At 39.7% G+C, this 16,117-nt stretch overlaps 1 protein-coding gene across 1 annotated transcript; it reads right to left on the reverse strand.

Moving 5' to 3' along the window:
• Window positions 1–11,141: 11,141 nt before the first annotated feature.
• Window positions 11,142–15,479, reverse strand: MC4R (melanocortin 4 receptor). The gene has a single exon (XM_045458292.1). It carries the CDS (start codon window positions 14,646–14,648, stop codon window positions 13,650–13,652), a length of 999 nt encoding a protein of 332 aa, XP_045314248.1. The 5' UTR covers window positions 14,649–15,479; the 3' UTR covers window positions 11,142–13,649.
• Between the last annotated feature and the right edge of the window lie 638 nt (window positions 15,480–16,117).

Consider the following 16,117-nt stretch of genomic DNA (forward strand, 5'->3'; position numbering starts at 1 on the left):
GGGCTCCACTTTGAAAATCAAGGATCTGATAATAGTGGAAAAATTTGCCAGCAGAAAAAAAGCACAGTTGTTTGCATCAGAAGATAAAGTAACTATACATTGTATGAATCATCTTTTGATTTGTATTTTTCATGATATATTTTGTAGCTTTGAAAACGATTTGGTTTTTTAAACTAGAATTTTAATGTATTAATTTAACTTTGACATTCAAAACATAATGTGAAAACTCACTGGATTTGGATTTCATACCTGTGTTCTAGTTGACCAGGACCCCTAGAGCCCAATTTACTCTCTTATCAAGTTCACTTAAGAAGACTGAAGAGGAACCCCCAGGGCCCATGTATTGTGTCAACTGATAAGAATAAAATGTTGGATAGAAATTTGTAGCAGCTATTTTATTTTTCTTAAATTGTGGTAAAAACACTTAACATGAGATCTACACTCTTAAATTTTTAAGTGGATAATACAATATTGCTAACTATAGGCCTGATGTTGTACAGTTCTTTTCCTTTCCTTTCCTTTCCTTTCCTTTCCTTTCCTTTCCTTTCCTTTCCTTTCCTTTCCTTCCCCTTCCCCTTCCCCTTCCCTTCCCCTTCCCCTTCCCCTTCCCTTTCCCTTTCCCTTTCCCTTTCCCTTTCCCTTTCCCTTTCCCTTTCCCTTTCCCTTTCCCTTTCCCTTCCCTTCCCTTCCCTTCCCTTCCCTTCCCTTCCCTTCCCTTCCCTTCCCTTCCCTTCTGTTTCCTTTCTTTTCTTTTCTTTTCTTTCTAGAATCCTAAGCAGACTCCACACCTGGCATGGAGCCCGATGCAAGTCTTGATCTCATGACTCAGCAGGCAGTTAGGAACATGAGAGCTGGTGTTTTTTGCAATGTTATAACCATATGGGCAACCCAAAATCTAAAAGCATTCAGCAAAGGAAGCTGGCCTGTGTAAAAGCACCATGGATTCATTCTTGAGATGATCTGTGTATACACAGAAGCCACCCCCATTTTGTTGAAGTGTTAAAGTATGTGAGCAACACATTCTCTTCATTCTTTAAATCAGTTTAAGGTGGGTGTTCTACCCATTGCATTATAGTCATAAATGAAAACAATTGTTACAGTAGGTAAACTACAAGAGAAAGGAATGTGTCTAACTCTACATTACCAAATTTGTGTACTTGACCATTGAATAGATTAGATGAGAAATCTCAAGGGCATTTGAATAATAGAACATTTACCAGGGCAAATTATGGGTGCCCTGGACTGACAGGAAGGAAACAGCTAGAAAATGCCAAACTAAGCAGTAACTGAGCTCTGTAAGACAAAATGGACTCAGGAAAGAGATATGGAAAGCCAATGACAATGAAGGGAGGTGCATCTGGGACAGCAGTAGCAGAATTCACATCTCAGCAGGAGCTATATCAGCCAACATGTTCAGCCAATGTCTTTGTAAATTGGGAAGCTGTGAACCTTCAAGACACTGAATTTTCCTATTACAAAATACATAATAATTACCGCTTTAAACACTATTTCTCATTGCAAAGAGAAGCTTGCCTGATGTGGAGTTGGTACCAACTTACTGGGGTATTCTAGATAAAGATTTTCTAAGGATATTGAGTGGAGCCATGGTCCTGTGGAATTTTGTAAAATAATCCAAGCCCTTCATGGCAAAGACCTTTTTAAGGGGTTATAGTGTATGTGTGTGTGTTTGTTTGTTTGTTTGTTTGTTTTTTCACAATACAATGTAGCTTACTTTGGTCCTGGGTAAGAATTGTGGTGTTGTAGGAGACCCATGAGAGAGTTTCCCCATGGGGCCGAGAATCCTCTATTGCTGCCATGAAAATATTCTTTCTCTTTTCATGATGTACTAGAGATTGTGAGTACAAAACACTTTTGTAAGAGTAAGTTTCACAGGCATCTAGCTATTTCTTCCTGGACAATAAACATGTTATCTGAAACAATGGAAAAGAATATTGTTGGCAAATACTTTAGGGATCTAGCCCTTATTTAGAAAGGACCATTTTTGCTCTTTATGTTTCTATAAAAACAAGCAAACATGAGAGGAGAAACATGTCCCAGAGGGATTCTAATAACTTCCCTAAGGAGAGGAAAAAAGAATGAAAAGGCTGGTAGGAATGGTAGCCACCCTTCTATAGGTAGCGGCAGAGACCCTTCTATAGGTACAGAGAACCTCTTGCTGAGCCTCCCCCTGTCTCTGAAGGAGCACTGCCGGCTTGGGAGCCTAGATGATTTGGTGATGAGAGAATGTGATCTTTAGGCCAAGGACCGTGCTGGTAATTGGCACCACACTTGAAAAGAAACACGATCGACCGATTTTGGGCTCCCCTCTGTCTTTTGCTGATCTAATTCATCCCTCTTGTGATTAGAATAATCAATTTAAGATCTGGCATTCCATATTTTCTCTGTTGTTAAGGTTAAGCAAATCCAGATAGCCTTGATTCATAAAGTTCCCCAAAGTTCTCATTAGACTTAACACACTGTGGTGCTGCCTGCCAAGTGATGTGCCATTCTGTTCATTTTCTGACCACTCATTGCCATTTACTTGTGACTTGCTTGAAAAAATGGTAGACTTTTATTGAAGAGTCTTTTTTTCAGTGTTTCTGGCTCATGGATCATTCTTCCTATTAATGAGCTACTTTTTCTAAAATCAAAGCTGCTTGGTTTATAACTTAGGGTTTTCTAGACCTACAATACCAATGGACAACCTTTACTGATCAGATTTCTGGGAAACCTATCTTGGCAACTCATTTACTCTTCTTTTGAAGGTAATGACAGTGAAGTTCAGTATACCACAAATAGCAGAGTAAGTACAACAGTTAACAAACCCATTTTAGGAAATTCCTGGCTTAAATAAATTCATCTCAGTTGGCCTATTTTCTACACTTCTGGATACCAATGTGTGTGTGTGTGTGTGTGTGTGTGTGCGCGCGTGCGTGTTAAATTTGTCCTTTAGAATTATCTGTATATATTCTTTCATATTTTCTTTCAAAGATGAAGGCCTCTTTTTTTTAATGTTTATTTATTTTGAGAGAGAGAGAGAAAGGCAGAGAGAGGGAGAGAGAGAATCCCAAGCAGGCTTTCATCACAGAACCCAACGTGAGGCTTGATCCCATGAACCATGAGATTATGATCTGAGCAGAAATCAAGAGTCAGACATTCAACAGACTGAGGCACCCAGGCACCCCGGTGAAGGCCTCTTTAATATTCATTATTTAACCCTCGCATTTGCCAAGAGGACTGATCCCCTTTCTGCTGTAAAAAGTACACAGCTGTAGATGATTCCAGAATGCCTCTGACAGGTCCTGAAGCCTACTATTCCTGGTGGCAGGGCCTCCTGCTTTCCTGTTTGATATGTAGGCAAGCCATCTATGAGTGGATAGCCCCTGTTGAGTTAGAAGTGACGTTCACTCCAGCCATGGATGATAGACTATTTTGAAGGAGCCTCCTGCTCTGAACAGAAAAGGGTGAGTGTGGTTAGATCTTATTAATGCCACTGTCCCCTGGTGAGCACTGAGCTTGTCATCTGCCCTCTGGGGTGTGGCAGGTGTTAGAATTTCAGTTCATCTGCTGGTGTTTGGGAAGGCACAGTTCCTAAGTAGAGTTCTTCTTGGTGTAACTAGGGAAAAAATAACTCCAAAGAAAAGGCAACCATTTATGGGAAATTATGGGGAAATGGTTTTAGGTATACTACTGAGAGTTTTTGGTAAATAATCGGTATTTTCAGCCTCTTAGTCTGTATTGGTTCTTTGCCTCTGTGTGTAATCTTCCTTGAAGCTAATCCATTTTAATGGATGATCCCTCAAAAATATATGACCCTTTCTATTCAGTCAAGCTTGCTAACAGAAGAGTCTGTACTCTGTTCCTCTGCTCCATCATCTCCCATTCTACCTCTGTGTGTCCACATGAGACCCAGAGCATCTGGTATCTGCTTTGATATTTTACTGGAAATTGGCTCTTCTTTTCAAGTTTTGTTTTTCTGGCATTTCATCAAAATCTCACTCATGCTTGCAATTCCATTCTCAAATGAAATACCCTAAATTTCTAGTTGGAGAGTTTTCTGAACAACTTTCAGTTCTTTCTTTCCAGGAATGATTGACCCCTCATTCTTTAAAACTCACTTCTCTCTTGGTTTTAGTTTTTCTCTTGCCTCTATGATCATGACTTCCTGGCCTGTTCTTTGTTCCCAAACTCCTTAAATCCTACTATTAACAGAGCATCCAGTGCTGGATTGTTTTCCTCCATATTTTCATATTTCTTCCTTCCTTCATCTGTCAATGACCTATTGAACTCTTCTTATAGGCAAGCTCCATTCGAGGGCTATAGAAGAGACACAGGATATGTTTTCATGATAAGGCCAACAACATATCCTGATGGATCCAAAATGGAGTATAAGATGAAGAGAAATGAAGGGCAACTTCAGAGATTTTGTTCTGATCAACTGGAAGGATTCAGTTGCCATCATCTGATGTGGGCAAAGCAGCGAGAGGAGAAATTTTGGATGGGAAAACTAGGGTTTTAAAATAGACTTATAAGTTCAGGATTTTCCATTTGCTATGGATTTGCTAACGTGTCCCCCTAAAATTCACCTGTTGGAGCCTTAATGTTGTGGTATTTGAAGATGGAGCCTTTGGGAGGTAATTAGGTAATGAGGGTGGAGCTCCCATGACGGGATTACTGTCCTTATAAAAAGAGGAAGAGAGCTAGCCTCTTCTCTCTTTCCGCCATGTGATGATACAACTAGACAGCAGCCATCTGACAGCAGGAAGAGGGCTCTCCCTGGGAACTGAACCAGCTGACACATTTATCTGGCACTTCCTAGCATCCAGAACTGTGAGAAAGGCATGTCGCTTAAGTCTCCGAGTCAGTGCTGATTTGTTATATCAGCCTGTCCTAAGGCAGAATTTGTCTTAAAAAGCCAGTGTAGATGTTCAGCAAATAGTTGAAGAGATCTGCGTTGAAGATACACATTTAGGAATCTTCAAAATAGTGGTAGTATTTAATGCTTTGAGACTGGGTGAAATGACCAAAGGAGTGAGTATAGATAGGGAAGAGAGCAGTACAAAGCACTGGGCTATGGGGGATCCAGCCGTTAAGTGTTTGGAGGAGAGAGGGGGAATCTGCAAAGTGACTGAAAAGATGCTTTGGGATAGGCGGAAAGCCAAGGATATGGGTGCTCTGTGACCCAAACACAGCAAGGCAGAGACAGTAACCAACAGGTTAAAGTGTGTGTCGTTCCAAATAAAATAAGAACAGAACTGACCACTGGATTTCACAATTGGAAGCCACGTGGTCACATTAGCAAGAGCAGTGCTTGTGCCATGAGGGGGGCGAAAGCCTCACAGGAATGAGATTGGAGACAGTGGGAGGAAAGACTCGTAGGTTTAAGACATGCTGAGGGATCACTCATACACTTATCTTCCACTGTCTGTACACATGCTCATGACTATCAAATTTATATATATATATATATATATCAGCCTTCTCTGTGCCTGGAGTTTAAACAGGTCTCAAAAAAGCCCACCAAACCCAACTAAATCAATCCATATCCAGGCTGGCAGTCTACCATGTTGATTTGGAACTCACTTGCCATTTTTCACAACAAGAATTATACATTCATAGTTTTCTGTCCATATCTCTTTACTGTACATACAACAAGGTGTAGACATTTGTGTCAGGCTTTATGCGTCTGATCTTTATTCAAAATCTCAAGATTTTCATTTAATTTTGGAGTGTACGTGCAAAGTGACTCAAGTTTTGTGTTTCCATTCCAGAGAGATGAAGTGATGAAAACGTGGAGTAAAAACAAAGAGCCAGGCTTGTGTCCTTGAACACTTCCTTTGTAGCCATATCGTTTTAGGTGAAAATAAGACACTGATGTGGAAAAGGTGGAGAAGGGATGTCTCAGAGAGGAAGGTTAGAGGTAGGACAGAATGAAAATGAGTAGATTTTCTTTCCAATATTGATAGTAAATAGCTAGTAGCTGCATGACTAACAGGTACAAATTATATACAGGCCACAAATTTCAACGTTTTATAAATGATCGAGAGGTAAACAAAATCACACACACACAAAATTACTCGAAGCCTTGCTTTCTTCTTGAATGAAAGAACTCAGTAAAAATATGAATAATGCATGTTATTTTAAGAAATCTTCAGGATCTTGTGAGATTTATATGAAATCTGCACGCACTGTTTTCAACAGGGCCATTCTGAAACTCCGATATTACACCTGAAATGCATTTTGAGTTGAGGCGGTAAACTTTTTGTGAATAAAATTTTAGCGTTGGTGTTTTTTTTTTTTTCCTCAAATGGAATAATGGCCAAATTTATTGGTACATTTTCATTTTTTAATCATATGCAGTAGTGGTTGGAATTTAACAGTGAAATTCTTCTCACTGTTTGAAATGTTAGGCTTAGAAATCAAACCATAATAGTTTCATTTGCAGCTGAGCCCCATATAAAACCTCACTAAATAGTTCACTGATTGAGTTGCTGAAATTTTCCTCTTGGCTCTGGATTTGTGGGGTTTCCAGGTGCCTCTCAGCAGTGAAAGCATCACTAATAATTGTAAACTATGATTATTAGTTTCGTTAACCCAGGACCAGATTCAACAATGACTACCACAAATCAGAGCTCTTTCCCCCCTCAAAGTGGCAGCATTAAATTGTGCCGGGAATCCTTTATTTGTTCAATGCAAATAGAGTGGTTGAGTGTTCCCTCTTACTAAGTACATTACAAAATAAATACATTATATTCATTAAATTTTCATGTAATATCGAATACATGCAAAAGAATATTGGTCATATATTTCTAAGTTGTGAAGCATAATATTAAACTGGTTATTCCAGGTAAGAATTAGAACATTACTGAATCCATTCAGACAATCTATGTTTTCCAATCAACTCAACCCGTTACTTCCTTGATTTTTTTTGTAAATGTTCAAAATTTCTTTATATTTAAAATAATAAGGATAGAGATTTATTTTTACTTGCTTTGCTTGTTAGAAATAAGTAAAATACTGAAAACAGGTTTGAGTGGATTCCCACCTCTCCTACTAGGGAAGTGAGGATACCCAAGTCTGTACCACCATTTAATATCTTCCAGAGTCTAGACTCTGAAAAGTTCATGAGTATAATTTGATTGATCATTACAATGAGGGATACCTATAGTGACCAGTTCTATACTAGATCATTTAAATCAGTTATCTAATTTTACATTAATATTTATCATTAACCAGGGCGCCTGGGTGGCTCAGTCGGTTAAGCGTCTGACTTCGGCCCAGGTCGTGATCTCATGATTTGTGAGTTCAAGCCCCGCGTCGGGCTCTGTGCGGACAGCTCAGAGCCTGGAGCCTGCTTCAGATTCTGTGTCTCCCTCTCCCTCTGCCCCTCCTTCTGCCCTATTGAGAGACGCTCTGTCTCTGTCTCTCAATAATAAATAAACGTTAAAAGAATATTTATCATTAACCATATGATGAGATGATAGATATTATTATCTTCAGACTGTAGATGCTTAGGAAAGTTAAGTAACTCACCCAAAGTTCTGGAGCTGGTAAATCTGGGATTTGAATTCAGTTTTTGCTTAGTCTAAGCCCTATGCTCTTTCTACTCTCATGCACTTAGCTTAGATCAATATGTAATGAACCAATAGCTGAGCATCAAGATGTGAGCATATTCGTTATTTGTAGTGTTTTTAAAGCGTGTACATTTAATACCAGTGACATCAGCTTAGATAATGTTTTTGTGTGTGTGTGTATGTGTGTGTGTGTGTATGTTACCACTTAAATTTATGACATAAAGTTTAACGGGTATCAATCTTTGAAGAAATGGGCTAATTGGTTATCACATGTTTGGCACATTATCTTTGTAATTAGCCTTTTTTAGTGTTGAATGTGGCACTGAAATTTTAAAACAATTAGCATTATTGGTGATAACAAATTATCCTTTAAACAAGTATGCTTACATATCCAGTACATTTAAATATATCAATTTATACAAAAAAAGTCAGCCAAATTCAAGGAAATTATGAAATGTGATTTAAGAAAAGATAGACAGTTAACCCCAACGCTGAGATTTTATTGATAGTATTGAGAGTCTGAAAAAAAAAAAAGTAGTAAGCATGACTAGTAAATCTTCATTCATGCATTGGCTTATTCATTTACCTTGCATTTTAAAAATAATAACAATTATAATTTTTGAGTGTCTATGTGAATTCAGTGCTAGTCTATGTAACTTTACATCCTTGATCTTATAATTGTCTTTTATCTTTCTAAGATTTCCATCAGACAGGTATTATTACGCACCTTTAACAATGAGAAAAATAACTTCATCAAAATCTCAGAGCTGAAAAGTGGTGTAACCAGGATTCAATCCTAGAATTTCCTTATGACTTGGAAAACTACTTTTCTGTAGAAGGTTCTTGAAATTCTGTTCAGGGACCTCTGGATGGGGAGTCAGGAACTGGGTCTCAGGTTTCCGTGCTATCACTTATACATGTCACATTAAACAATGTCTCTGAGTCCACTTAGAGGGTTGGATGAGATGCTCTCTAAAATCTGTTCTCATTCGAAACTAACTTCTTTTACATGTATTCTTTCTCCGAGTATCATTGGTAATTTGGCAATTGCATTTCCATCAACTACTTTTCTGTTGTAATGTTTATGTGTGCCTTAAAAAAATTAGAACATTAAAATACATTCATTGTTGTGAATTTACATAGTACAAACACACTCAGTAAAGAACCTAAACATTTCCCTTAATAGTATCACCCAGGGCTGATGACTACTAGATTGTTCATGAGTTATGGAAAGTGCTATGTGGGAAGGAGCTATCTAAGTAGATTGGTGGTACTTTCTTTAGACAGTTGATATCTTACTAAATGTTCTGTTCTGTGTATTCCTTGTAACATGAAACAGAAGTCAATATTTATTCACTTGCTATTATAACATCAAAAGCATCAAAAATGCTTTTTGGTAATTTCAAAATATTCAGTTTGGTGGCACAAAAACAGACACATAGACCAATGGAATAGAATACAAACCCCAGAACTAGACCCACAAACGTATGGCCAACTCATCTTTGACAAAGCAGGAAAGAACATCCAATGGAAAAAAGACAGCCTCTTTAACAAATGGTGCTGGGAGAACTGGACAGCAACATGCAGAAGGTTGAAACTAGACCACTTTCTGACACCATTCATAAAAATAAACTCAAAATGGATAAAGGACCTGAATGTGAGACAGGAAACCACCAAAACCTTAGAGGAGAAAGCAGGAAAAGACCTCTCTGACCTCAGCCGTAGCAATCTCTTACTCGACACATCCCCAAAGGCAAGGGAATTAAAAGCAAAAGTGAATTACTGGGACCTTATGAAGATAAAAAGCTTCTGCACAGCAAAGGAAACAACCAACAAAACTAAAAGGCAACCAACGGAATGGGAAAAGATATTTGCAAATGACATATCGGACAAAGGGCTAGTATCCAAACTCTATAAAGAGCTCACCAAACTCCACACCCGAAAAACAAATAACCCAGTGAAGAAATGGGCAGAAAACATGAATAGACACTTCTCTAAAGAAGACATCCGGATGGCCAACAGGCACATGAAAAGATGTTCAGCGTCGCTCCTTATCAGGGACATACAAATCAAAACCACACTCAGGTATCACCTCACGCCAGTCAGAGTGGCCAAAATGAACAAATCAGGAGACTATAGATGCTGGAGAGGATGTGGAGAAATGGGAACCCTCTTGCACTGTTGGTGGGAATGCAAATTGGTGCAGCCGCTCTGGAAAGCAGTGTGGAGGTTCCTCAGAAAATTAAAAATAGACCTACCCTATGACCCAGCAATAGCACTGCTAGGAATTTATCCAAGGGATATAGGAGTACTGAAGCATAGGGGCACTTGTACCCCAATGTTCATAGCAGCACTCTCAACAGTAGCCAAATTATGGAAAGAGCCTAAATGTCCATCAACTGATGAATGGATAAAGAAATTGTGGTTTATATACACAATGGAATACTACATGGCAATGAGAAAAAATGAAATATGGCCTTTTGTAGCAACGTGGGTGGAACTGGAGAGTGTGATGCTAAGTGAAATAAGCCATACAGAGAAAGACAGATACCATATGGTTTCACTCTTATGTGGATCCTGAGAAACTTAACAGGAACCCATGGGGGAGGGGGAGGAAAAAAGAAAAAAAAAAAAGAGGTTAGAGTGGGAGAGAGCCAAAGCATAAGAGACTGTTAAAAACTGAGAACAAACTGAGGGTTGATGGGGGGTGGGAGGGAGGAGAGGGTGGGTGATGGGTATTGAGGAGGGCACCTTTTGGGATGAGCACTGGGTGTTGTATGGAAACTAATTTGACAATAAGTTTCATATAATAAAAAAAAATATTCAGTTTGGGCAGCAGAGACTTTTGAAGCAGGTAGGGGGACAGGACTATTATGAGCTTTGGACATAGAGTCTAGGTGTTAGGCTAGCTGCTAAGTGGGCAGGAGCCCTGTACCTTGTTCATGCAAGTTTAGGTGATTGCTATATAAATAACTTTTTAAGTTTATTTATTTGTATTTGAGAGGGCGAACGGGAGGGAGAGAGAGAGAGACCACATACATGTGCAAGTGGGGGAGAGGCAGAGAGAGAGAGAGAGAGAGAAAGACAGAGAGAGAGAGAGAATCCTAAGCAGTCCCTGCCCCCTGATGTGGGGCTCAATGCGGGACTCAGACTCACAAGCCATGAGATCATGACCTGAGCTAAAATCGGGAGTCAGATGCTTAACCGACTAAGCCACCCAGGCACCCCACTATATAACTTTTTAAGTCAACAACAAGTCTTAAAAACCACTCATTTCACCAGTGAAAAAATAAGTTCGAATATACCTCATACTTATCAATTGAACTTTCTGGTGAAAATTTCAATAAAGGTATCTGAGGCTGCTTTCACATCTGGAGTATATACTCCTTACCAGTATTTGAGTTATGCTTCAGATGTATATTTCTTCCCAGCATAATTTAAATACTGACTAACCACCCTTAACAAAATATTTAAGGATGGGAACATGTATCACAGTATTTATAATAAAGTTTTTAAAAGTAAATTCCTACTTCCTGGCATGGAATTAAAAACTTCTGTCCACACAAAAATGTTTATAGCAGCTTTATTCATAATTGCCAAAATTTGGAAGCAACCAAGATGTTCTTCAGTAGATAAATGGATAAATAAACTGTATTACATCCATACAAGTGAATATTAATCAGCACAGAAAGAAATGAGCAATCAAAACATGAAGACATGAAGGAATCTTAAATGCATATTACCAAGTGAAAGAAGGCAATCTGAGAAGGTTACATACTGTATGATTCCAAATATATGGCATTCTGGAAAAGACAAATCTATGGAGAAAGTACGAGGATCATTGGTTGCCAGGGGTTAAGGGAAAGGAGGGATGAATAGACAGAGCATTAGAGGATTTTTTTTATACGTAATTTATTGTCAAATTGGTTTCCATACAACACCCAGTGCTCATCCCAACAGGTGCCCTCCTCAATGCCCAGTGACGCTATTCTGTAGTAATGGTGTATTCTGTAATGTAATGGTGGATGCATTTCATTATACATTTGTCAAAATGCATAAAATATACCACACCATGAGTGGACTCTAATGTGAACTCTGGACTTCGGGTGGTGACGATATGTCCCTCTGGGAAAATCTTGGTTTTACTGGAGAAAGAGGGAGTAATATAATAGAGGCATGTTTGGAAAACAGGAAAAATGAGTAAGACTCCATCGTAGCACTTGAAGAAATGGAAGCCTACTGTGCCCTGGGTGTGTAGAGAAGTCTGGAGGGGCAGGTTCATGACTAACCCTCATCCCAACTGCCCCAAGAGGAGATACAGAAGTGGAGACAGAGGAGCCAGATTTCCTGCCAGTGGAAGAAGGGGGGGTGGTTCTCAGTGGACAAAGCAGCATTTGAGATGACACTTGAAGGGAGAGAATTGACTGGAAGGACAGCCACCACGCGGGATGGGCGTACTTAGAGCTCTCTGTTCCGTGTCTCCAGTCCCTGGGATCTTTCAAACTCACTATGTGAAAGAATGGACAGGAATAGCAGCAAAGACAAAAACACCATCTGTGTTCTGCTACAGCTTTGGGTTCTGACTGTCGGATCAGTCTGTGTTTAAGTCCTCACATGTATTTTTGCATCCAAATAGAGGAGCCATAGTCAGTCAAGCTTCCTTGCCACCTTTCAGGTGTAAACTTGAACCTCACCATTCTAATGTTTCCACGTGAATGCTGAAAATTTCTCGGGACTTGTCAATATGTAAAACCTTTATATTTGAATTCAGAAACACCTTTGCATGTGCTCTCTGCCTGTGAGCATTTTGAAGACACTTTAAATGAAAGCAAAGGATAATTTACTGGTAATCCTCAGCCTAATGTATTTTCTCTCTCTTACTTTTAAAGCGTTCGTGAATTGGAGAGTACAGGTTCTGGTTTATGTTACGACGTCCTCTGGGATTCAGGTAGTGCCTTCTTTCCTGCTCATCACCGATCAGCATTAGTGATTCCCTTATTTTAGATCTTTACATGTATTATATGGATATATTTGTGCTATAGGTTTGGTTTTTAAAGTTAAAATCCTTGATAATGAGTACTTAAACTCCAGTACAGAAAATAAGCAATAAGTAAACAGCCAGTCCCTTCCAGGTGAAAAGTAGCAGAACTCAATACTGAGCATGTAGTTCTTTAGAGATTGGAAGCCAGATCCCTCAGTGCAGCACCACTGTTTTCTGGACATTTGGGAGACGCTGGGTCCCTGGTTAAAGGGATAGAAAGACCTTATTCTCTGTTTTTCCTAATGATGGTTGAAAATGGTCTGGTATCAGGAAGTGTAGCTTGACATGTTCACTTAGATTTTCTAGACTACTTTAATCCCTATAACTGCTGTCTCCCTCCACCCCAGACTGAATTGCCTTTGTGGAATATCAGACTGTTTGCTTGGGCAAATTGATTAATCTCTTTGTCTTTGAGAAACAGACCTAGTTTTCTGGCTCAAGATCTCAGGGTTTTTGTTTGTTTGTTTGTTTGTTTGTTTGTTTTTTAAGCTGTTTTTCTCTCAATAGGAGCTTCGTTTCTACTCTGTACAAGGAGAATGAACACGTCTTATTATTTGAAATTTCAGTTGTTTTTTTTATTGACTAAGCATCTATCCTTCAATATTTACCCCCAAATGCTACAATCAAATCTCTACATTTCAGTGTTAGATAGTGTAATGTAAGAAGCCATTTGTTAGAGTATATTTAATGATTCTGTGATTTCTGTGTTACTAAAACAAGCAAAGTGTCAAATCCTTGTGAGTAACAAGAAACATTCTTATGCTTTTAATAAGAGTTTTTTTTTTTCTTTATACATTCATAGTGCCTACAACCTATAATATGGATTAACATTGTACAGCCAAAAAGTAGCAAGACATTAGAAATGTACAGAGACTGGGCATTGTTTCCATTCCAAAAAAAAGTCATGAACTTAAATTTATACAACAGATAGTCTCAACCCATGCTTTACACAGAGGAAAAAAGGGTCATCAAAGCACAACGTTCCGGTTCTGTAAGAATGAAGAAGTCTCTTATGCACGTTTCTATCTGCACAGTTAGTATCTGCTAGACAAATCACAGAGGCCGCCTAGAGGATAGCAACAGATGATCTCTTTGAAGGTTTTCCTTAGTTCTTGGCTCCGGAGTGCATAAATTAGAGGGTCAATGATGGAATTACACATGATCAGTATGAGATACAGGTTAAAGTGAGACATGAAGCACACACAGTAAGGATTCTGGGGACAAGAGATGTAGAATATTAAGTGGAGGAAGAACGGGGCCCAGCAGACAACAAAGACCCCAATCAGTATGGTCAGGGTAATTGCACCCTTCATGTTGGCCCCTTGGCGGATGGTGCCAGTGCCCGGGAGGACAGCAATTCTCTTAATGTGCAGTCTGGCCATGAGGAACATGTGGACATAGAGAGAGGCCATGAGAGCCAGCATGGTGAAGAACATGGTGATGAGGCAGATGATGACAGCACTGCTGTCTGAGTAGATGATGAACAAAACGCCCGAAACCGTGCAAGCTGCCCAGATACAACTTATGATGATCCCAACCCGCCTGACCGTCATGATGTTATGGTACTGGAGAGCATAAAAGATGGTAAAGTACCTGTCCACTGCAATTGAAAGCAGACTGCAAATCGATGCAAGCAAGGAGCTACAGATCACCGAGTCAATGACATTATCAATATTCACGGTGAAACTCTGCGCGTCCGTATCTGTACTGTTTAATAGGGTGATGACAATGGTTTCGGATCCGTTTGACACGCTCACCAACATATCAGCCACAGCCAGGCTGCAGATGAAAAAGTACATGGGCGAATGCAGGTTTTTGTTCTTGGCTATTGCCACAATCACCAGAATATTCTCCAACAAGCTTATGACACCCAGAGTCACAAACACCTCAGGGGAGACAAAAAGTTGCTCATAACACCCTCCATCAGAGTAGCCTTTTCCAAGGGACTCACTGGCATTGCTGTGCGGTCCGTAGGTGCTGCGGTTCCAGAAGTGGAGAGAAGTGTGCATTCCATGGTGATGAGTGGAGTTCATCCTGCACGAAGGGGATTCAGATCCCCTCGGAATTGATTCGTTCTCTCGGGTCAGGTAGCCTCAGTGCTTTTCTCCACGCCTTTGTCTGCCCGAAAGTTCTGACGCTGAAATTGGCATGCCTGTTGTGAGTAAATGTCACGTGCTCCAAGGCTGGAAATGGAGTTTTTACTGCCTCCCAGGAACGGCTCTGATCACCTTCATTGTAAAATCTTAGGCTTCTGAAATACTCATTCTCAGTTGAAAGAGTCTGCTCTTTGCTTTTCTGTCCTCCCTTCCACCTTAACTTTAGCCTGAGGCGTTCAGTCAGGTCTTTTCAAAATAATTTTCCTAGTAGCTGCTGTGCCACTGGGAGCTGAATCCGTGTTTGCATGTTCACACCGGCTGCCTCTGAGGTATTAGTTCCCAACCTGAAGCATTGCTTTGAGTGTTAGTAGCTGCTGCTGATTTTATGGTGTGCGAAGGGAAAAAAATGTTCACACTGGCTCCTCCTCTGCTTCCTTCTGACCAATCCAAATGCACTGGAAGTCTGTGAGACACGGGTGATAATCCGGAGATACAAATTGCAGGGCAATACCGATTCAGATGCAGAAGCTTGTAGAATTGGGAAGCAAGCCGGATGAGAGAGACTGAATTTTCCTTGTCAAGTTTTCAAGGAAAACAACTTCGTCCCTAGAGGCCATTCTTTGATATCACCAGCCTGGCACCCCAGGTTGATTCCTGCTTCAAAGAGAGACGTGTGTGTGTGTGTGTGTGTGTGTGTGTGTGTGTGTGTGTGTGTGTGTGTTCCTGAAATAGATACACAGTCTTTTTGGTCAAGATATTGAATTTGTTTACTCTCAATTTCTTTGATTTAAGAACTCAATTTAAAACACCTAAAGGGCAGCTGGGTGGCCCAGTCGGTTGAGCGACCGACTTCGGCTCAGGTCATGATCTCACAGTCCGTGAGTTCAAGCCGCGTGTCGGGCTCTGTGCTGACCGCTCAGAGCCTGGAGTCTGCCTCGGATTCTGTGTGTGTCTCTCTCTCTGCCTCTCCCCTGCTTCTGCTCTCTCTCTCTCAAAAAGTACATAAACATTAAAAAAAAAAAAGAACCAAAACCTGTTAAAAAAATAAAATACCTGAAACACAGGGAGAATATTTGATAATACAAGTAGATTATGCTCTCAGTGGGAGAACTTAGGAAGGAAGCTGCAGTTCATCAAAGGGTTCAAGAAGGGGTTCATTTTTTGTGAACTAATATCTGATATTTCTCTATTACAGAGTTTCTGTTGTCATAGCTGGAAAAGTTTTATTTTCACTCATGATATTTAATAACCATATAGTGTTAATATAAACTATATTTGAACTCAACAGGAAAAAGATCTATAATTAAGCAAAACTCAGTTTTTAAGCTTTAGTGAGGTCTAATTTATATAAAAATACATATTTAATGTATACATTTTAATCAGTTTGGACATATGCATATACCCAT

This window comes from Leopardus geoffroyi, chromosome D3, assembly GCF_018350155.1.
Source record: "Leopardus geoffroyi isolate Oge1 chromosome D3, O.geoffroyi_Oge1_pat1.0, whole genome shotgun sequence".
NCBI classification, from domain to species: domain Eukaryota; kingdom Metazoa; phylum Chordata; class Mammalia; order Carnivora; family Felidae; genus Leopardus; species Leopardus geoffroyi.